Below are 23,363 nucleotides of genomic sequence, written 5' to 3' on the forward strand. Positions count from 1 at the left end.
CGGCCCCAGCCACTCCGCGGCACGTGGGATCTTCCCGGACCGGGGCACGAACCCGTGTCCCCTGCATCGGCAGGCGTACTCCCAACCACTGTGCCACCAGGGAAGCCCTCATCTCTTCTTATATTCAATTAATATTCATGGGGCTCCTGCTAGGTGGCAGGCAAGATACCAAGCATCTGGAATATGAGAGTGAAGAAAACAGACCAGGCCCCCGACCTCCTGACACTTAGGTCCTGGAGGAGGCTCTTGCATGGTCTGGTTGGCCGCTCCCCAGAGGCCCACGCTGCCTGACACCCCATCTTCCACCGTCCCTTCCTTCCTCCTCTTACCGCGATCTTTTACTTCCTTCCTGGATACCCACCTTTCTCAGTCTGAGCCTGGAAGCTGGAATTCAGGGGCCATGAAGGAAAAGGGAGGGAAAAGAATTAAGACTAGCTTTTAGCAAAATTTTGAAACAGAAGATTGCTGTGGGAATTTACTGCATAATGCCTTTTGCTCTAGTGCCCCACATTCTCTGGGCCCTTCTCGCTACTTTAAGATTAGGCCCTAACCTTGAGCTTCCTGACCCCTCCTTTCAAGTTCTCCAAGTTTCTCCAGCCTCTATCAAAACCCCTGCTCTTATTACAGTTATTCTCAGCTTATAAGTAGGACAAAGACGATTTCAATTAACTCACACTGATTTGTGAATGGTGGATATCACCTTTCTTGGGGTTGGGGGAGATGGGTTGCATTTTACAAGCGACTCTGGGTTTATAAGAAGGAATCTTTAATCTGTCCTATTTTTGGCGGCATAATAAAAGAAGTGATACAAGTATTACAGCAAGAGCCACCCTCTTCCCAGGGTCAGCCCCCGCAAAACTTTTCCGTTTTCTTACAGTTCCACCATTTTTCTCCTAGATCCATAAATTCTCTAATGCCCCCAAGATTTTTATTGTCATCTCCTCCCTTGCCTGCCCCCCTCCACTAGTTTCTATGACAGCAGCAACTGGGCATGGGTGGTGAGGGGTTAGCAGGGGAGGGGGTCGAGCAGCTGCAGCCATTTATAGGGATTGTTGCCAAGTCAGGGACTGCCTGCCTCTGCGGTGGGAGGGAGGGGTGCCTGGGGCTTCTTGGCACAAAAAACGCAGCCTCCCCATTGTCAGTGAGGCCTCCACCCAGAGCTGAGCTCATTGATGGTATTCCCCGTGCTTGTGGCTCTTCACAGAGAAGTGTGCTGGGTCCCCAGGTCTCTGGCTCCCTGATACCAGGAGCTTTGTGGTTAGAATAGAATGCAGCTCCCCTAGCCACTTGGATTTGTCGTAGAAATGGCAGCCTTCCGCCACAACTGATGGATAGCTGGCAGGCGGCTGCAGGGACCACTGCGGAACAAGGTCTGAGCACAGGAGGCTCCACCGAGAACAGGCTTAGGGAACGTTGCTGCACAGTTATCAATCCGGCAGCTCCTCTTTTAGACGTCTGCTTTGGGGAACTCTGTTCTCTCAAAAGTCCCGGCGTCGGCAGTAGCTGTTGGGCACATTTTGAAGAGTATGTGAATTTCCTGAGCTTTAAGATGAGATAGGAGTGGTTTTCCTGGACCCAGGATATTACCCCAGAAACTCAGGAGCCTAGGTCCGGCGTTCTTAGATTTTAACATGCCTCTGAATTCCCTGGGCATCTTACGACAATGCAGGTTCCAATACAGGAAGTCTGCGGTGGAACCCGAGAGTCTGCATTTCTAACAAGCTGCTGGCTCACAGACACGTTGAGTAACGGAGATCTGGAGCTGCACTGTCTACTACACTAGCCCACTTGTGACTGCTTAACTTCAAGCTAAATGAATTAAAATTAAATAAAATTAAAAATTCAGTTTCTCAGCTTGCACTCACCATGATTCAAATGCTCAGTACCCACGTGGGGCTGGTTGCTGCCATATTGGACTGCACAGATTCATGAGCTAACGAGAATGTCATGCTCTTAAAGATACTTACAATGTGGTGAGTTGGTAACACTGAGCTTTGCTGTGCAGGTCAGAGGAAAAAGTATCCTCTGAGAGTTTCAGGTGTATTCTGAACTAAGCTATGGAGTTAGGACAGAATCGAGGTACTTATGAGATTGGCTGCTCACGTGCATTTTCACCATTTCAGGGCCATAATCATCAGAAATGGAGAAATCATCCCCATGTCTTCGGAATTCACCCCTGAGACTGAGCGCCAGCGACTTCAGTACCTGGTAAGAGTCACGTAGGTCTGGCAGAGCGCCGCAGCGTCAGGGATGGCGTCGGAGCTGTTTTGGAGGAACATGTTGCTATTGACCTGAGAGCAGGCCCACAGCAGTAAAACGACATATGGCATTAACACCCCCCATACACGCCTCCTGGATCACACATCCTGGCTCCGTGTGTGACGACACACTCCACCTCCGTGAATTTATTATCGTGGCTGGTTTTCTCCCATCTGTGACCGATCAAAGACATGGCATGCTCTGTTTCCTTTAATGGCTTGGTATGTACAATACGAAATGTGGTGGTAAAGGATGCTGATACGTTTTCCCCAGGCCTGCCACTCACTTTAACTCAGCCACAGGGTTCAGACGAGTCTGAATCTCATGTGAGCAGCCCCCAGAGTCTGATGACACACCATGACTTCCTGCTCCGATATGAAGTCTCAGGGGCCCTTTGGGAGAAATGCAGGTGTCAGAAAATCTGTGTCTACCCTGAAAATAAATTCTCCATGTTAGATCTCCCTCTTTGGAGTGAAATTATGAGAGGGCTCTAGGAGGGCTGTTTGGTTTTCCAGATCTTGAGAATTTTTGCTTCTTCGAAAATTTGAGCTTTCTGAAAAACAGAGTATATTCCCTGCCCTCACATTCCAGGGGTAGGGTGTTAGGCTTAAGCTTTCAGTTCTGCAACGGTGATGATCATACAGGATTGCTTTGCAGTGGGCATCTTTCGGCACTAGCTGTGAATAGTAGTTCTGTGGATGAAATGTTTTCTTGCCAACTGGCTTTCTTTTTAGACGACAAGGCTAAGATAGTGACCGTCTGCTCTTAGGAAAGAACTGATCCAGCCCACTCCAGAAGGACTTCGCTCATGTCTCTGAATTCCAGCATGTGGGGACAGTCAGGATTTGATGACTTTGGTTGATTTAGCAAGAAGTCGTGCACTTCCCTCAATTCCCTTGACTGTGTTGTGTTGGTTTTACTCAGTAGCTACGCTGTGTTGCTTTTGGTACTTATCTGGTCCATAAGACAACAGGAATCCAAAGCCAAGGTAAAAACGTTTCTTCACTCTTTGACTACGGTTATTTTCCAACCTATCTGTTGCTATTTTCAAGCAGGTAAACTTGAAGCCCCTCTGGGGGGCCCAGATGTTAGAGCCTTTCACTTTCTTTGGCCATCCAGGCAGGGGGAAGGGACCGGCAGCAGCCGGCAGGACCTCATCCTGCCCCCATCCTTAGTCACCAGCTGGGTAGCTTTGTTACAAGTCCCTTAACCTTTCCAGACCTTGGTCTGTCGTTTATAAAGGAGAGAGCTAGACCAGAGGGCCACCAAGGACCTCAGAGCTGCGAGGGTCCTTCCAAGTAGAGTTCATAACAGCCGGCCTCGCGGCCACCTGGCTGGCTCTCTCCAGTCCACTTCCACAAAGCCCCCCTCCGCCACGTGATCATCACATAGATCTTGTCACTCTCTTCCCTAAAAACCTCTGGCTCCCCACAGTGTACAGAAGGCAGACCCAGAATTGGGCTCCCCTCCCACCTCTCCAGCATCATTTCTTCATTGCCCTCACCAGGGACACAGTGCATCCCGGGCTGCAGCCACGGAGAACCGTCTTCCGTTTCCAGGACACACCGTGATCTCTCCGATCTCCATGCCTTTGGAAATATGCTCAGCCTGGAGAGCCCTTCCCTTTGTCTCTGCCAGGAAAACTCCTCCTCATACTTTGAGACCCCAAAAGAAATGTCACTTCCTCTAGGACGTGTCCCCTACCCCTCGCAGGGGCCCAGTTCCCGGTGCCCACACAGCGCCCTGTGGAAGCCCACAGCGTGGCTGTCAGTGTGTGGTATTGTATTGCTTTTACCAAGTCCCGTGTTCCGTTCCAGACTGAGTCCCGGAGGGCAGGCCCCTTACCTTAGGGACCTCACGTCGTCAGTACCTAGCACAGAGCTCATATTGAATCAAGGTGTGTTGACCAAAGGGGCCAGTGTTCGTATTGATGTCTGGGTCATTACCACACAGCACCTCCCCTGCTTCCCCTGAAACCTCTCACAGTGGCACCAGGCCTTTGCCTCCCATGCCTCAGCCCCTCCCTGTCCCATCACCTCCGTGACCCTTAGTAAAAACCATTTCCTGTTTTCCTGATGATGGAAAGGTGATGAGTAGTAGCAGATCCACTTTTTTAATTTTGAAATACTTTCACATTTTCACGTGGCAAGAATGATACCAAGAGCTTAAAACATTAACTTTTAAGGAGCGGGAGGGGAATGGTGACATTGTTCAGATTCAGATTCCAGTATCAGTGGTCTGTTTTGGGACGGTTGGAATAAGATGCACGTGGCTTCAGAGCTCAGCCTTGTCACATGATTGCGTCTGTGATTTCTACAAGGCCCTTCACTGATCCCCAGCTTCACTGTCAGTAATGGGCACAGAAAACCCCCAGAAGGCAGGTGCAAAGATGAAATGAAATAATGTATGTGTAAGTTTTTGTGGCACATAATACTCATTTGGTTATTGTCGGATGAATCAAAGTCTTGCCACTTCAAATTCTACTGATATTCTCCCTTTATGTTTATTTAAGAATCACTCCTAATGGTCCTAAAATTAATGTGTATTTTGGTGTTACTCTTGCACAATCAGTGGACACTATTAGCCCCCAGAACAGAGTCTTAATATCTGAATTTCTAAAAGGTGAGAACACTGTCCCCATTCTTTGTCATCCTTACTCCTAAACCGTGTAGGCTTCTCTATACGGAAATTATACCTAAAATTTTTCTCCTCAGACAACAGGAGTGTAAATGACCAAAACATAAAACATCCTGGTTGTCCAACTTCCTGTTCCATCAGGAATCTAGGAATGTGTGCTTTGGAATGAAGAAATCCAGTAATAATATTCACATGATCTGTGATGTGAATCTTTGTGGTGAACTATTTGAGAGCATTAGGGGGCTGGTAGCATAAAATAACCTTGTGGTGAAATCTTTATGTAATGGATTTCAGAGAATTGGGAGGTTTATAGCATAAAATCTTGAAAATAATATCAATTATGAGAGGAAAACACAGTGTGATGTGGGCTTCTCTCAGCCCAGCCCAAACAAGAGCTGTGTGACCTCAGGTCTCTCACACAATGAATGTCTCTGAATCTCCTTTCCTCCTGAGTGAAATGTATAGGAATACTTCCCTTGAAATGTTCATTACATGTTCTGAGGTCATAGTGAAAAGTAATCTCACGATAACATAAAATACAGTATGTATCTTATAATCTTAGGTGCATCTAATCCAACCAGTTCATTCTGGGGGGAACATCAGTTCCCTTGAACTAATTGTGAACCACTTTTGTGCAGTGAGAGCTGTTGTATCCTTTACATAATCTAAATGAATTAGTACGTCACCGGAAAGTTAACAGTGTATTCCTTATTCTTAGGTCAAATCAAATTTCATTTTCATGATGTCTGAGAAACATTTATGATAGAATCATGAAAACTTCCAGGTCCCTAGAGACTTGGTGTGAGCAGATGACTGCAGTCCCAGGGCTGTTTGACTTGTAGAAATGGTTAATGATTTTCTTAGAGGTGGGGAGGGTTCGGAGCCCTTTGTACATGAATCGTTTTGATCCATGTCGAACAGGAATGTTCTTGGTATGCACAGTCCAGACGTTCGGGGATTACAGAACTGGAAGCAGATTACACGATGATGGATGTGGCAGGCACATTAATTTTGTTTGGTCTTGCATCCTGACCTCAGAGGGCCCTTCAGACAGCTCTCTGGGTAATGTGAACTTTGTTCTGTAGATTCTTGGGCTGGGTGATTAATCAAGCAGGCTTGAGGTTTTGACTTGTTCACGTGGAATGTGGCAGGTGTGCGATGGAGGGGTCAGGGGCATGCACTTCTGCCCCAGCAGTCAGGGAGAGTTGATGATCCTACGAGTCACGACCAAGCCTTGCTTTTTTTCTCGCTGGGCTTTTTTTTTTTTTTTTTAACGTTTCCAGGGTGATTGAAATAAAATATTTAAGGGGGTCCACCAAGCTGGACAGAATGTTTTGATGGAGTCAATGCCCAAATAGGAGGGAAAGCAGTCTGGTTTGTGGGCGTTTCTCGGCAGCGTTTACTGCTCTGATGCTGCAGCTTCCAGGAAATCACCCCCACTTTTGCTTCAGGTGACAGCTAGAAATGGGTCTCCCTCTAGGGGGGACCTCTATAGCCCTGAGGTGTGAGAGTAATGGCTTCCCCCTCCATTCTGCCTAGACATATTTATAAACTCTCATTTGATTACATTAAGATGTGCTGGTATCATCAAACCTTCAAATAATGTACGTCTGTCCTTGTAGATAATCCAAGTCTGCAGCTGTTTGTCATCAAGGGCAATGTACAGAAGAGGTGAAAGTGAGTTTCAAATGCACATTTGATACACACAAGTGCAACATTATCTGAGGTGATTCCTTGCGGTGTCCTTGGAACTGCCTGCAGCCTTCTACACCAAGTCTGGTTTGATTTGTCTGCCGTTTCCCTAGTGCTGAGCTTGGAAAGGTTTCAAGGGGGACAGCATTGTACCTCTTGGCTCTCTGGGATTTTTCACGCTCAAGAGTTATCTCCCTTAAGCCTGAACCTGCTTTTAAGACAAGATGCTATAATTGGGAAGGGTCATATGTGCTAGTGAGTAAAAATGGCCGGCCTGCCACCTCGACATGGCTCTTAACCTTGAGAGCAGGTTGTTAAGCCCGGGAGCCTGGCTGCAGTCACAGGGAGACAACTTCACCACCACTCTGCTTTGCCTGACGGCTGAGTCAGGGACAAATCCACTCCAGCCCCTCCTCTCTCCCCATTTAACCCCCCTTTGCAAAACTGCATTTGAGTTTCAAAATCTTGAATTAAAAAAAAACGGCAGGCTAAAGTGGTTGACATTTTTCATATTTACTACAGGTTCCATTGGTCACACCAGCATCACGAAGAAGCCAGGAGAATTTTAGAGCATGAAATTGGCACTGCCCAGGGTTTCGGAGGCAGAACTTATATGTGGCTGCCCTAGGAGCACTCCCTGGCTTCGGGAAGACTCTGAATACATTATAGCCCTTATAACGGAACCTCGCCACTCCTAGAGCCTCATTTTGAAAATGCATATAAATGGATGTATTATTTATTCCAGGTTGGGAGAGGTCAGAAACTTAGCATGGAGGCATTCTAAACCTACTGTGCAGACCTAAGAAAATGAATTCCACACAGCTGAACAAAATCATCATGAGAAGGAATCCCTACCTTTTCTTTTTTTAAAAAAAATCGGTCTTTCTGCACAGTGGCTATACATAAATGATCTTTAGACTCTAAAGCCCCTATCCCCCAAAACATTCTGAATAAAAAATTGGGCACATAAAACTGGAGCCATCTGCCCATAGGGTCCCTTTAAGAATTGATCTCAGTGTAAGGAAGCAAGGTAATGTCATACATCCTTTAAATATATTAAAGTTAAATATGCTTTGAGAGAGGTAGATAGGATTCACTGAAGTTTATTAGGGCAAAAACTTAACTGTAAAATGCTTTCTGTGCTTTAGTTGCTTTATCTGTGAATTAGGGTAATTGCAGGACCCTCACAGGATTGGAATGAGGGTTAATGAGTTAATATTTGCAGTGCTTACAATAGGGCCTAGATCAGAGGCAAAATAAAATTTCTTGGTTTTCAAATATAACTATGTATGAACTTTTCCTTGGCTGTCCTGTCATCGGGACTACTGTGGCCTTTTATAAAATTTCTCAATTCCATTTGCTTATGCAAAGAGATTGGAGATGTGCAGGCACATCCTTTTTGCTGACCTGCATTGTTCACTCTGCAAATGAATGCCTTTCCCCAGATTTTTACTGGGGAAGAAAAAGCATTAGGCATATGAATATGGAAACCTTATATGTTTTATGTAAATGAACACTTTTTACCCCTTATTCTATACATTAAACTGTTGTAGAGTTGACAAATCTAGGCAATTTTGTTTAACATTTCTATCTGTATTCCAGTTTCCATGTGACTCCTTTATCATAAGATCTCAATTTTACAATTTTAAAGTTGTTTAGGGGGCATGCTACTTGTCTGTGGCTGATGAGTGCAATCCCGTGTCGAAATTTAAATGTGAACCTTCCTTGAGATCCACATAAACCAGACAGAATTTTATTTAATATCCAATTCTGTAATAGCTTATATATACAAGCTTGGTTTTTGCTACTTTGAGATTTTAAGGACAAATTAAGACAGAGAGAATTTTTTTTATGAAAGACTCCAACCCATGTGTATTTAGGTCTCGGTCATTTCACATTTCTCCTTCTTCTTTCTTCTTTTTTTTTTTAACCCAAACCAGAATATTCTCCGCCTGCACTGTACATCAGGCAGCCAGCCTTGGCTTTGGAAGAGCCATCTCCTTTGACTGTTCGTATGACCGTTAGTGATCACCAGTGGCTTGGCCGACTTTATTAATTTCATTTCATTTGTGACCTTAGACTTTCTATCAGGATAAATCATCTTGAAATGTAAGGCTTCCAATCCTCCTCTCATATAACCTGACAAAGTTTTTTTTTCCCGCCTGAGGGCAAGAAAGAGGAGAGATTATTCAGCTTTTTAAAGGATGTATATTGAACACTGAAAATTCTCACTTTGATAACTTGCTTTCACACACTGAGAGTTCTAAACATTTAAAGAATTGATTCATATAACATTTTTCTAGGTAGATGACTTTACATTCCTCTTCTGGAATGTGACTTCTCATTTCATGCATGAGTATTTTGCCTTTCCATATTCTGCTGATGGGAGTGGAAATTGGAACAACTACCTCGAAAAAGGATTTGACCCAGCAATTTCACTCCTAGGTATATACCTAACAAAGTGTTTACCACTGTTTACACCAAAAGACAAAAATGTGCATAGCAGCACTGTTTGTAAGAGCCCAAGCTGGAAACTATCCAGGTGCCATGGAGAGTAGAATGGATAAATAAACTGTTCAAATAATAAATGCTGGAGAGGGTGTGGAGAAAAGGGAACCCTCTTGCACTGTTGGTGGGAATGTAAATTGGTGCAGCCACTATGGAGACCAATACGGAAGTTCCTTAAAAAACTAAAAATAGAGCTACCACATGACCCAGTAATCCCACTCCTGGGCATATATCTGGAAAAGATGAAAACTCTAATTCAAAAAAAGTTACACGCACCCCAGAGTTCATACCAGCACTATTTCAGTAGCCAAGACATGGGAGCAACCTAAGTGGCCCATCGACAAATGAATGGATTAAGAAGACGTGGTACATGTATACAATGGAATATCACCCAGCCATAAGAAAGAATGAAATAATGCCATTTGTAGCAACATGGATGGACCTAGAGCTTATCATACTAAGTGAAATAAATCAGTTAGAGAAAGAAAATATCACTTATATGTGGAATCTAAAAAAAGACACAAATAGACTTATTTACAGAACAGAAATAGATTCACAGACATAGAAAACAAACTTACGGTTACCAAAGGGGAAGTGGGGGGGAGGGATAAATCAGGAATTTGAGATTAACATATATACACTACTATATATAAAATAGATAAACAACAAGGTCCTACTGTACAGCACAGGGAACTATATTCAATATCTTGTAATAACCTATAATGGAAAAGATTCTGAGAAAGATATGTATGTATGTATATATATATATATATATATAAAACTTGTGGGCTTCCCTGGTGGCGCAGTGGTTGAGAATCTGCCTGCCAATGCAGGAGACATGGGTTCGAGCCCTGATCTCGGAAGATCCCACATGCAAGCAACTAGGCCCGTGTGCCACAACTACCGAGCCTGCGTGTCTGGAGCTTGTGCTCCGCAGCAAGAGAGGCTGCGACAGTGAGAGGCCCGCGCACTGCAATGAAGAGTGGCCCCCGCTCACCGCAACTAGAGCAAGCCCTCGCACAGAAACGAAGACCCAACACAGCCAAAAATAAATAAATAAAAATAATAAAAAAACAAAAAAACTTATAAGCATAACAAATAAGATTAGACATCAAAAAAAAAACTGAATCACTTTGCTGTACACCTGAAACACTGTAAATCAGCTATACTTCAATAAAAAAATTAAAAAAAATTTAAAAACAATGAAAAGAAGATCCTTTTCAGATTCGCTCTGACCCCACTCTTTGTTCCTTACCCCTGAATATAGCTCCATTTCCACCCATTCTGCCCTCCTCATTCTCCCCTGCTAATGCGTGAGCTCTAAGCAGAGGGGTCTCTTTTTTATATTTTGAACCCCTAACCCCTGGTACCTACACCTGCAGGAGCTCATGTGTTAGTTGTGTGAATTCCGTTGGTTGGATACCCCAAAACCTGGGATAATCCCCTTATTGGCTGGCACTACTCATTGGCAAGCTGACCACAAAGCAGCAGGAGGAAAATTTCTTAGAAGGAGGAAGCATTTTGTGTTCCCCAGCAGGCAATTTTGAGGAACCTTGGGAAGCAGTGCCTCAGTATCCGCAGGAAGCCTGGTACTCAGCCTCCTCCCAAGCCCAGTACATACGTATCCCGCCCTGGGATCTGGGTTCCTGCTTCTACTCCCTGTTTTCTCCCCGCCTTGCATCCCCAAGGTGCTCAAAGCTCTCCCCTAGCCCAGGATGGTGGGGCTCACGTCATGTACTCTGGAGCGAGACAGACCTGGGTTCGGGGACGCACTCCGCTCTACTGAGAGGCTTCCTGGAAGGTCCCAGAAGGCCTCTCTTCCTCTGGCTTGTCCCCTCCTAGTACGGCTCAATCCCTCTGTGACTCAGAGACTCTTACTGGGATGGGACAGCTGTGTATCTTCACAGCTTGAAGCTGGTTTCTGCCCAGAACTAGAGAGGAGAGCAGCCAGAAGATGCTCAATCCTCCCGCCCCATCTCTGGTGTCCTGGCATTTCTTGACACAGCAGGTTACTCCAGCATCCTTTCCCTAGAGGAGATGCCTCTTCTTGTTCCTAGCCAGATGTAACCATGTCTGGAAATGTATTCTTATTAGCTGCCCAGACACTTAAGTGTCAAGGATATGTCCTACCCGCTTTTTTTTTAGCAAACCTGTACCCTCCAGAGTCCTTAAAAGACTCCTGACCACCTGCCTTTGGTTTTGCGTGGACAGTGGTTACCAAGCCTTTCGTCCCAGGTACAATCTGTGGTGCACACCTGAACTCCAGGTGTACCTCCACCCCTCTCCCTTCAGTTAGGAACATTCAGTTATGCTTCCTTGAAGGAAAGCCTCAAAATTTAGGATAAAAATGGAGGTACAAAAAGAGGTCCAGTTTTTTTCGTTTTGTTTTGTTTTACATGCAGCAGGCCAGCACACTTTAAATTGGATTTTAGTATAAAACACATTTCTAGGTTTCTGGTTGGCATACTTATTCAGTAGAGAAGAGACGTAATATAATGTTCTTAGGTTTGTAAAATATCATGGGGTTTTCAATGGTTTGACCGCACCCACATGCTTGTTGTTTTACAGGAGGGTATCTATGAAATTATAAAAAGTTAACTAAATCCAAAATATGTATTGTGTGTCTAAGATTGTTTTTATGTGCCATGGACCTAAGTTTTATCTTTTTCTAAAGATCGAAAGCTATGTTGTATTATTTTGTAAAGTTTCAGTGATCGCTAAAAGGTGATTGTGTAAAGCAGGTCAGCATGTTCTGTATTCATTCTTCCAGCAAATACTTATTTAGAGCCTTTACTGTGATCAGTGCTATGCTACGCACTAAAGTATAGCTGAGGTTTAAAAAATAATGAACATATTTAAGTGTAGCTGGTATTACTTGTGTCATCACGCAGATGTTTCTAACATACATATATCCAAATAGTATCATCAAAGAGAAAAAGCTAAAATATATCCAAGCGTAGCAGATAAATAAGGAGGGTGTAGGAGAGTGTCCAGAATTTTCATTTTGCAGGTGGACATGGGACCTTAGGTGTGCGCTTGCTCCCATTTTGGATATTGATCCCATTAAGGTCCACATTTTTAGTAGGCCAGCATCCCTAGGAGATGTGCCTTGGAAAGGGGCAGTCGTCATGTACACATGTTTATGAGCTGCCCAGGTATGAGCGATGGAGTAAAATATGCCAGAATTGTCCATGAATCCTACAAGTTCGGCGTCAGAAAAATCATTGGATTTTATTGCTGAAAGGAACCTAACAAATTCCAGCTCCCACATTTTGCAGACTCTAAAATTTGTGTGTGTCGCTTACACTGTATTATAAGTAAAATCACTTTCGAGGCTCAAGATTCCAAAATGCTGACTTGAGCAGTGCTTCCAGCAGGGCAGGCCAGCACTAGTGAAGTAACGCTAACCAGTCCATGTTATTTGAATGCTGGGCAGATCCTAAGAAATGTTTGAGTCCCCAAGTTGCTGGGCCACTCTGCTTCTGAGAACAAAATATCTGTGCTGGCCCGTTGGGGAGCAGTGCGCTTCAGCATCCCCTGCACTGGAGCCAAGCCTCTGCCTGGGGTGGCCCTTTCCAGTGATTTTAGCATTCCCTCAAACTATTGGAGTAAGAAGGGGAAGTTAAGCTCCTTTCAACAATTTTTTAAGACATAGTTTAATAACTGGGTTCTCAAAAAATAACAAATTTTAGAGGATTTTTAAAATGAAAGTAATCCATGTTCAATGGTAGAAATATTCATGAATATAGATAAGTTAAAACCATCAGATAATACTGTATAATATTTTGATGACTTTGAGTGTATGTACATATATAAACATGTATACATATAACACCATGTTATGGACTGAATGTATGTATCCCTCCCCTGACATTCGTATGTTGAAGCCCTAACTCCAACGTACTGAATTTGGAGATGGGGCCTTTACAGAAGTAATTAAGGTTAAATGAGGTCATAAGAGTGGGCCCTGATTTGATAGGATTAGTTTCCTGATAAGAAGAGATACCGGAAAGCTTGATTTCTCTGTCCACGAGAGCACAGAGGAAAGGCCTTGTGAGATGCAGCAAGAAGGCAGCAGTCTGCAAGCCGGGAAGAGAGCCCTCACCAGGCAGTGAATCTGCTGGCATCTTGATCTTAGACTTCCCAGACTCCAGGCTATGAGAAATAATTTTTTGTTGTTTTAAATCCCTCATTCTGTGGTATTTTGATATGACAGCCTGAGCTGAGATAGACTATCTATGCAAACCTTCATGAGTATTACACAAAAAGATACACTAATAAGTGTGTCTTTTCCTCAGAAAACCAACAGGTATGTGACCCATTATATTTTAGCATCTCATTTTTCATTCATCAGCCACCTATTTGTTCTACTTGTACTTAGTTCTTGAGTTTGTTCTTCTGTTGTTGCTGTTGTTTTTTAACATCAGTAACTCCATCAGGTCTGACAAATACAACAGGAGTAAATATTGAAAATGCTGGTAAGAAGGAAGCCTAAAACTAGAATGCAGATGGTTTTTTTTTTTTAACATCTTTATTGGAGTATAATTACTTTACAATGGTGTGTTAGTTTCTGCTTTATAACAAAGTGAATCAGTTATACATATACCTATATACCCATACCTCTTCCCTCGTGGATCTCCCTCCCTCCCACCCTCCCCATCCCACCCCTCTAGGTGGTCACAAAGCACAGAGCTGATCTCCCTGTGCTATGCAGCTGCTTGCCACTAGCTGTCTCTTTTACATTTGGTAGTGTATATATGTCCATGCCACTCTCTCACTTGGTCCCAGCTTACCCTTCCCCCTCCCCGTATCCTCAAGTCCATTCTCTAGTAGGGCTGTGTCTTTATTCCCGTCTTGCCCCTAGGTTCTTCATGACCTTTTTTTTTCTTTTCTTTTTTTTTAGGTTCCATATATATGTGTTAGCATACGGTATTTGTCTTTCTCTTTCTGACTTACTTCACTCTGTATGACAGTCTCTAGGTCCATCCACCTCACTACAAATAACTCAGTTCGTTTCTTTTTATGGCTGAGTAATATTCCATTGTATATATGTGCCACATCTTCTTTATCCATTCATCTGTTGATGGACACTAGGTGCTTCCATGTCCTGGCTATTGTAAATAGAGCTGCAATGAACATTGTGGTACATGACTTTTTGAATTACGGTTTTCTCAGGGTATATACCCAGTAGTGGAATTGCTGGGTCGCATGGTAGTTCTATTTTTAGTTTTCTAAGGAACCTCCATACTGTTCTCCATAGTGGCTGGATCAATTTACATTCCCACCAACAGTGCAAGAGGGTTCCCTTTGCTCCACACCCTCTCCAGCATTTATTGTTTGTAGATTCTTTGATGATGGCCATTCTGACCGATGTGAGATGATACCTCATTGTAGTTTTGATTTTCATTTCTCTAATGATTAGTGATGTTGAGCATTCTTTCATGTGTTTGTTGGTATTTATATATCTTGTTTGGAGAAATGTCTATTTAGGTCTTCTGCCCATTTTTGGATTGGGTTGTTTGTTTTTTTGATATTGAGCTGCATGAGCTGCTTGTAAATTTTGGAGCTTAATCCTTTGTCAGTTGCTTCATTTGCAAATATTTTCTCCCATTCTGAGGGCTGTTTTTTTGTCTTGTTTATGGTTTCCTTTGCTGTGCAAAAGCTTTTGAGTTTAATTAAGTCCCTTTTGTTTATTTTTGTTTTTATTTCCATTTCTCTAGGAGGTGGGTCAAAAAGAACCTTGCTGTGATTTATGTTATAGAGTGTACTGCCTTTGTTTTCCTCTAAGAGTTTGATAGTGTCTGGCCTTACATTTAGGTCTTTAATCCATTTGGAGTTTATTTTTGTGTATGGTGTTAGGGAGTGTTCTAATTTCATTCTTTTACATGTAGCTGTCCAGTTTTCCCAGCACCACTTATTGAAGAGGCTGTCTTTTCTCCATTGTATATTCTTGCCTCCTTTGTCGTAAATTAGGTGACCATACGTGTGTGGGTTTACTTCTGGGCTTTCTATCCTGTACCATTGATCTATATTTCTGTTTTTGTGCCAGTACCATACTGTCTTGATTACTGTAGCTTTGTAGTATAGTGTGAAGTCAGGGAGCCTGATTCCTCGAGCTCCGTTTTTCTTAAAAAAGATTGCTTTGGCTATTCACGGTCTTTTGTGTTTCCATACAAATTGTGAAATTTTTTGTTCTAGTTCTGTGAAAAATGCCAGTGGTAGTTTGATAGGGATTGCATTGAATCTGTAGGTTGCTTTGGGTGCTATAGTCATTTCCACAGTGTTGATTCTTCCAATCCAAGAACATGGTATATCTCTCCATCTGTTTGTATCGTCTTTAATTTCTTTCATCAGTGTCTTGTAATTTTCTGCATACAGGTCTTTTGTCTCCTTAGGTAGGTTTTGTTGCAGTGGTAAATGGGAGTGTTTTCTTAATTTCACTTTTCAGATTTTTCATCACTAGTGTATAGGAATGCAAAAGATTTCTGTGAATTAATTTTGTATCCTGCTACTTTACTGCAGATGGTGATTTTAAAGCAGTGTAAAAATATGTCATGGTGGGATATGTCCTAGGTACACATGGAATACACATGCATTCTGTGGTGGGCCTGACTGTAATGGAAAATGTGTCATGTAAGATGTGAAATGTGCTGTGGCAACCAGCCAGAGGAAGAAAAATACCACAAAGAGAGAGAAATCCAAGGGTGTGACATCCGTATCAATGGGGGATGAATATCACAATAATTCCTCAGAGCTAGGGCACGCTTTTTCCTCTTACCTTTTGACATACTTGAAGTTGGGATATTTTACAGTTGATTGTTGCTGTCAGCCAGGTGGCAGGCATGACATGGCTGTCATCTCCTAAGCATGAGCAAACATCAAAAGAGCAGCACCACAACTTCAGGACTGGCATCCAGCAGCTTGAAGGAAAACCCTGCAGACAGAAGTGAAGCACATTTTGGATGCAACTGGTCATGCAGAGGGGCTTGGGGAGGAGTGACCAGACTTGCTCAGCCACATTCCCGAAGAGGGAGTCAGAAGCAAGTGGGCTCTGGAAGGTTGCAAAGCTGGCTTCTGTCTTACAGTTCTTCTGTGGGTTGTTTAAGAAATGCTGCATGACCAGTGCACCCCTGAAACACAGCCCGCTCTTGTGTGGAAAATCACGAACATGGGATGATTCAGAGTTGGAAAGCATTGAGTGCCATTGGATTCTAAACGTGAAAACGTTTTGGAACAATCTTAACCGATACACTGCACTTATATATTCCTTCCTAAATATGCACAATAGTGATAGATAATAGAATTTTGTCTACATCTAAAGGAGTTCTTTCAAAAATAATAAATTAAAAATTTGAAGTGGTAAAGAAAGCACCGTGCATCGTTTAATTGGCAGCTTTTTTTGCCCTTCCTTAGAGGTAACAAAATAATGGCGCATCTAATAAAGGGCATCTTAGAACTGATGAAATACGGTAGCCTGTTGTTACAAGGGGAGAAGCAGGAGTTTTGTTGAGGCCCTGAAAGGCTCTGCATGTGAAGGGGCAGCGGATGTCACAGGTGACACACGGTTCAAGGCCCCTTTGAGGCTTCCCATCCCCAGAAGGAGAGGCGAGGTGGCCCCTGCACACAGCAAGCTGCTGGGGAGTTCCCAGCTACCCTGCAGACTTCTCCTGGTACAACTGCCCAGGCAAATGTATTCCAGCAGAAAGGGCACGAGGGTACAAAATGTACTTAGGAATGGCCTTTGCATCCTAACCTGTGTGTTATGTAATGTATATGTGTATTGTGTACCTATGTTTATACACATGCATACTCATTTATGTATACGTGTGTCCTACATAGATCTGTGTATATATATGACACGATTCACGTAAGCTCATACACTTGCACACTCACAGACACGTTTGATATGCTGTTTTTCACAAATAGATCAGCTCTTTCTGTGTAATTACATATTCTGTATAACACCTTTGTATGTGATTGCACAAAATTCTTTTGTATGGATTTATGCTAGTTTAATCCCTCATATTATTAAATGATTTCTTCTCTCTACTTGAGGAACATCCTTATGGCCAAGTTGTGTGCAGATCTGTAAATTTTTGTTAACTGGATCGTCATGGGTGCCTATTTGTGGTTCATACTTGTCATGGATCACAGGCCTGTTGTTGCCCACTTACTGTTTTTTGTAAATGTGTGCAGGTTAAAGGGCCAACATAAGGGTTAAGATGGGGGTTATGGGTTTGATATTAAGCTTAAGCTCTAGAACCACCCATTCCTGGCTGATAGACTTGGGCTAGTGTCTTAACCTCTCTGGACCTTAGTTTCCTCCTTTGTAAATTGAGTCTATGACATGTGCTTTGTAGGATTGTTGAGGTAATAACATAAGGTGTATCAAGTGCCTGACACATGGTAACCCCTAAATCAGTGTCACTCCAGCTTGGAGGGCGGGAGGTGGTAGACAAAAACGCCATGTTAATTCAGTCCCAAAGTTCTGAGGGATGATTGAGGGTACATAAAAATGCTGCTGTTCATTGACTGTTAATGCCTCTGGTCCTTAGTTTTCATGGGTGGACCAAAATAAGGGAGAGGAATAAAATGGTATTTACTCTGTAAGTACGTCTGGGTTTGTGGGCATGACTTGTGCACTTGCCCAGGGCCCTGCACTTGGTTTAATGCTCTGCTGTCACCTTCCTGAAATTTTTAATTTTGAATAGAGGCTCCATATTTTCCTTGTGCACTGGGCCCCACAGATTAGGTAGCCAGTCCCGCCCATAAGGTTGGCGTGGGTGTGCAATGAGAGCTCAAGAAATACTTACTGTAGTACTCAGGATGTAATAGGGCTCCATAATTACTAGAGGGATAAATTATTTTCTTTTTACGAGCAGAGACAATCATGATAAGTGCACTCTAGATGTCATTTCATTCATTGTTAGTACAGTATGAGATAAATCTGCAGTTAATCTCAATGTACAGGTAAAGAGACTGAGGCCCAAGCAGTTAAATCACCCACTAAAATCACACAGCTTATAAATTCAGAGCTTGGATTCAAACCCGAAGTTTCACCCAAAGTCTACCCCATTGACCTGCGCTATGAATATTAGTTCCCTTCCTCCCTCCCTCCCTCCCCAAGGAACTTCTCTGTAAAACCCAGTGTTTAAGTGTCCTTGATACCCATAGGCAGCCCAAGCCTCATCCCCAGCAGAGGTTTCAGGGCCCCTCGAAGATGATCCGGAATTCCCCTCCGACCTGGAACCTGTTGGTTACAGCAGGCAGGAGAGCCCCTCTTCTCATTCTCAGTCCTGTCCCATCCTGTCCCCAAAGCCTGCCCAGCATCACTGGCTCAGACTTCTTTTAGCTGGTCCAATCTGACCAGCCTGGGGACAGTTCAGCTTGCTTCTTTTGACTCTTGATGCGCTTAGCTTCTGATGACTAGTATCCAGCTGAGACCTCCAGACCACCATGAGAATCAGTGGGAGATGTGCCAGCGTCAGGTCCTGGGGGAAAGAGGCTGTGGGAGATGCCCTTTTTCAGGAGACCGAGGATATGGCCATCTGTCCTATGGCAGGGAGCCCTGGCTTTCCTACGGTGCCAGGCCGTGATTTGCTCCACCCACTCTCTTTCCTGCCAGAAAGAGAAGAGAGCGAGAGAAGATCCATTCCAGTACACTGCTAATAAGCAGGTATACGGCTTGGTATGGGCTGGCTCTGGGGCAGGTCTGCTTACAGTGTGTGGCCTCTGAGCAGGGAAGTCCATACCTGAGCATTTCATCTCTTGGATAACTGGATTTGAATTTTGAGTGTGACAATGAGACTGTTTGTTGTTTCAAAGCAATTCCCTAAGTGGCTGTTTGCTCAAGACTTTTGTAGTGTGAACAGAGATTTGGGGGAGGGGAAGAAGCCATCTGTTCTGGAACAGTCTTCCAATTACATGATCGAATTACTGCAGAACAAAATGGAGGGAGTCCAACAGTAAGTTCCTGTCTGGTGCATCCAGTCCCGACCCGCTCCACTCTCTCAGGCCATTGTGTTGACATGGAGACCCACATGCAGCTTTCAGAGGCCAGGCCCAATAACTAGGCGTACAAATAGGAGGCCAGCAGAGAAAGCCAAGGAGGAGAGAGTCAGGGGGAGCTTTCAAACCTCCTCACCGTGCCATTCAGCCCAAGTGAAACCATCTTGAATTTGAATTAAAAAGTGAACCTTTTCCTTGCTTGAGAGATACACGTCTTTGTTTACCATTAGTTTTACCATCTCCAATGAAAAAGTCACATCCCTTTATAAATTAGATTCATAATTTTTATTTGTTGATATTCTATTTGTATTTAGAGTCTTCAATCTATTTATCTCCCTTAAAATTTGAGAACAGTGTTCTTGTTTCTGAAATGTGGGCTGTCTCAATTTGCAAAACATCCTTGGGTCTTATTTTTTCCTCTAAATATGTGTGGGTTTTTTTTTTTTTTTTCCTTCTCTTTTCTTTTTGCTATTAGGCATTCATGCAGCCTCACTTGCTGGGAAATGAGTTCACACATTTGGAGTTTCCAAGGAGAGTACAGAGAAAGGAACTTGGGAAGAAGATGCTCTACAGGGATTTTAATATGACAGGCTGGTAAGAACACGCCTCCCTCTGCCTTGGCACTGCTGCAGCGTGTGTGAAGGAAGCGCCACCACCGTAAAAAGCCACTTCCGCACTTTGGATCAGGAGGTGCAGCCAGAGACCTGGGTTTGTGGGGAAGGAAAAGGGGCTACGCCCACTTCTGCTGCTTTCGCCTGGGCGCCATCTCCCATCTGGGTGTTGGTTTGCTTTCCTGCTCTCTGAGGCCCTCCTTGGGGACACTAGACCCACGAAGCTGATGTAATTCCTCACTTCACACAGAGCAAGCATTGGGGGGCTTTTAAAAACACATTAGACTTGGGTTTTTAGGTTAGGGTTACTAAAGAGGTAGCGGGGCTCGGAGGAATGAACCGGAGCTCTGTTTGGCCAGACCAGTTTAGATTTGAATCATAACTCTGACCTTTCTGAATAGGCAAAGTTGGATAAACTACTTAACCCCTATGAGTGCCATTTCCCATGAATAAAATGAAAAGAATACTCTTTGAAGGGTGATAGTAAGCACCAGAGGTAATGAGCTGTCCTCATGATTTCATCACATTCATATCAAAATAAGAACTCGTGGCAAGGGGCATCTTATTCCCCAAACACACCGATATAAGGCACCAAAACCGTTTGTGTGTGTGTCAGTAGCTAACGCTGACTAAGACCTCATCAGTTTCTTCCAACTGAAAAATAGATATGATGATAAAGTACTTAAATCTCATAGGGTTGGTGTAAGGATGAAATGAGAGAGCAGTGCCTGGCACAAAGAAGTGTAGGTGAAGATTTGCTCTAGGACCAGGGAGCCTCCTGCCAGGCTGGAGGTCAGCAGAAGGAAACAGTGGCCTCTTTCCTCACCACGTCCCCAACACAGGTGACAAAGTAAATTCCACTCTCTCTTCTTCTTTGACCGGAATAGCTATAACAGATGGTCACAGCCCAAATTCCCATGGTGATGACTTCTAGGCTGGGAATCTACTCCTAGGGTACGTACTGTCTTAAAGAGACAGTCGAGCCACTCGGGAGGATCAGAGGCTGATCTAAGGCACGTCCGGTTGTCCTTTGCCATCTAAAGAGAAGGTCCTCACCAGTATCCTCTCTTCTTCTAGAAAAGGGTCAGCAAGTTACGGCCTGAGAGCCAAATTCCACCCCCCACCCCTTTCCGTAAATAAGTGTTAAAAGTACAGCCACGCTCATTTGTTTATGTTTGATCTGTCACTGCCTTCATACAACAGCAGGGCAGTTGAGTGGTTGCAGCAGAGCCTAAAATATTTACCCCTGCTCTAAAACGTGATCGGATTTATCGGAAAGGGTTCACCATATTTGCAGCTCTGAGTTCTGGAGTTTTGTTGCCCCAGGCTGGGTTTTCTTGCAAATTCATTTTTATTCAGTCAGCAAAGTCAGCACTCCTTACAGAAAAGTTTAAGGTGAAGGATTGTGTAATTCAGAAAACCGTGGCAGAGTTTGGTCTGGTTTTTGTAGAATTTGGAAAGATGAAAGGAAAGGCATCCCAGGGTAGGAACCCACGTGACTGTAAACACCAAAAGAGCAGATCTAAGAGACAGCGTGGGAAATGGCCAAAATTGGGGGGTGGGGGTGGGGGGAGCGGCTGTGGGAAATTAGTCTGAGTTGGTACCAAGGGAATGTATCAGAATATGGGAAGCCAGGCAGAGACATTAGGATTTACTGTGGGAGGCTGCAAGTCACTCTTGTGTGTTTCGGCGGAGAATGAAATGATGAAAGCAATGTTGTAGGAAGCTTGCTGTAAGAGGAGTTTGAAGGAGACAGACCAGAAGAGAAAGCAGATTCAGGTACCCGGAGAAAAACTGTCATAGCAAATATGTATGTGAGACCCCTAGAGCCAAATAGAGGGATGGAAGCAGAAAACAGAGAAGGCCACGGAAATGAACAAGAAACCAGATGACTTAGGCCAAGGGATAAATGTAAGAGGTAAGTCATCAATTACTCGAATTATACTAGTCTGTAAGCCCCCTGTGGGGCAGCCCAGTGCCTCGTCCTGTGCCCGACATGTAGTCGACAGGCCGTGTTTGTTTTTTGGATGAAAGGAAGAGTGCGATCCACAGAAGTTGGTGGGGGGCAGGCCGACGTGTAGGTGGTCAGTGGGAAGGGTAGGAATGAAGAGCCTGCACACGAGCCGTGTTGAGCTCGAGGCAAGGCTGTTTGTATGTTTTTCTATGCCAAAAAGGCACATGAGATCTCAGCAGTCAAAACCAACTTGGTAAACAAATGGCTAAAGATTACCCCTTTTTACAGTTTTTTAAAATGCAGATAAGTTCAGGGATTAGATTACATCCAACGTTATAGGCACACAGTTACTCTCTCTTTTGCTCTCTATCTCAGGTACGTGCACACAAACACACAGCGGGGTCTTAAGCGAGTAAATAGCCCATAAATGGGCTCTCTTTAATTGTATGGAACTCTGCAGAAGGTACCGAATTAACTGAGAAGCCAAGACTGAGAATGGCTTCAGTCAGACATGATTTGCTCATTTGTTGCAGCAGAGTTCCCTGCATGGCTTTTGGCTCACAGCTTCGGCTGCGAGCAGAGATTGATGTACGTCTTTGTGTATTTCCTATCTGTTGTTACTTATGATTTGAAAATGATGCTTAAGGAAAAGGAGAGCCGTTTACATCTTTGTTGGAAGAAGTTGGGAATTTTAAAACCAATTTAGACCACTGCCTACACACACACACACGCACACACACACCCCCTCCCAACTTTAATGAGTTGTTTTAAAAAATGTTTTTTTGTGTGTTTTTTTTTGCGGTGCGCGGGCCTCTCACTGTTGTGGCCTCTCCCATTGCGGAGCACAGGCTCCAGACGCGCAGGCTCAGCGGCCATGGCTCAGGGGCCCAGCCGCTCCGCGGCATGTGGGATCTTCCCGGACCTGGGCACGAACCCGCGTTTCCTGCATCGGCAGTCGGACTCTCAACCACTGCGCCACCAGGGAAGCCCTAAAAAATGTTTTTAACCTCTAACAGAAAACCTGAAATCTAGCAGTTATTTTTGAGGGCTGAAGAAACATGGGCTCCCAATTTCCTACCTTTCCGAGTTGTGTATAGAGAGAGAAGAGCTGGCAAATGGATCAGCAGGGTCCCTTTTCCCACAAAAGCCTCAAATTACTACCAAGCTGTTGGGATTGGTTGAAGGAGGACTGGTGAGTATTGGCAGTGTGTCGCGCTCAAGGAGACAGATGAGGCCTTACCTCGTCCCTCCGTTACGTTTCTTGCCTTCCGAATTAGCCTTGGCCTGTGAGCTTGTGTCTCTGAAACCTTTCTAACAAATAGGGGTTCACCTATTGCCAACTGTTGAACCCTTGTAGCAAAGACCTAGTTGTGGAAATTTTTATCTGCCTGCTTGTCCCCCACTAATCGTGGGGCTGGCTGACAGTGAGTGGGAGAGCTAAGGGCCAGGCACTGTGATGAGACCTTTACATGACTCTTCATGCTGGACAGTCCTAGGAACTAGGTACATTTTACAGATGAGGAAACTGAGGCACAGGGGCCCAGTTGCTCAAGGTCACACAACTAGTAAGAGGAGAAGCCAGTCTGTGACCCCAGACAGCCTCACTTCAGGCTGAACTGCCAAATGCCCAGTGATTCCTCCTCCTCGTTCCATTTTGCAGTTGAGCAAATTGAGGCTCAGAGGGGATTAAGTGG

At 44.1% G+C, this 23,363-nt stretch overlaps 1 protein-coding gene across 1 annotated transcript in view; it reads left to right on the forward strand.

Annotated features, from left to right (window-relative positions):
* PPM1H (protein phosphatase, Mg2+/Mn2+ dependent 1H) overlaps positions 1 to 23,363 on the forward strand; it is a 261,969-nt gene that overhangs the window by 172,856 nt on the left and 65,750 nt on the right. Inside the window, exons 5-6 of the mRNA XM_007450186.1 lie at positions 2,124 to 2,208; positions 19,580 to 19,698. Coding sequence (XP_007450248.1) covers positions 2,124 to 2,208; positions 19,580 to 19,698 — 204 coding nt within the window. The remainder of the gene's footprint in view (positions 1 to 2,123; positions 2,209 to 19,579; positions 19,699 to 23,363) is intronic.

Source organism: Lipotes vexillifer, unplaced genomic scaffold (assembly GCF_000442215.2).
Source record: "Lipotes vexillifer unplaced genomic scaffold, Lipotes_vexillifer_v1.1 scaffold837, whole genome shotgun sequence".
NCBI classification, from domain to species: Eukaryota; Metazoa; Chordata; class Mammalia; order Artiodactyla; family Lipotidae; genus Lipotes; species Lipotes vexillifer.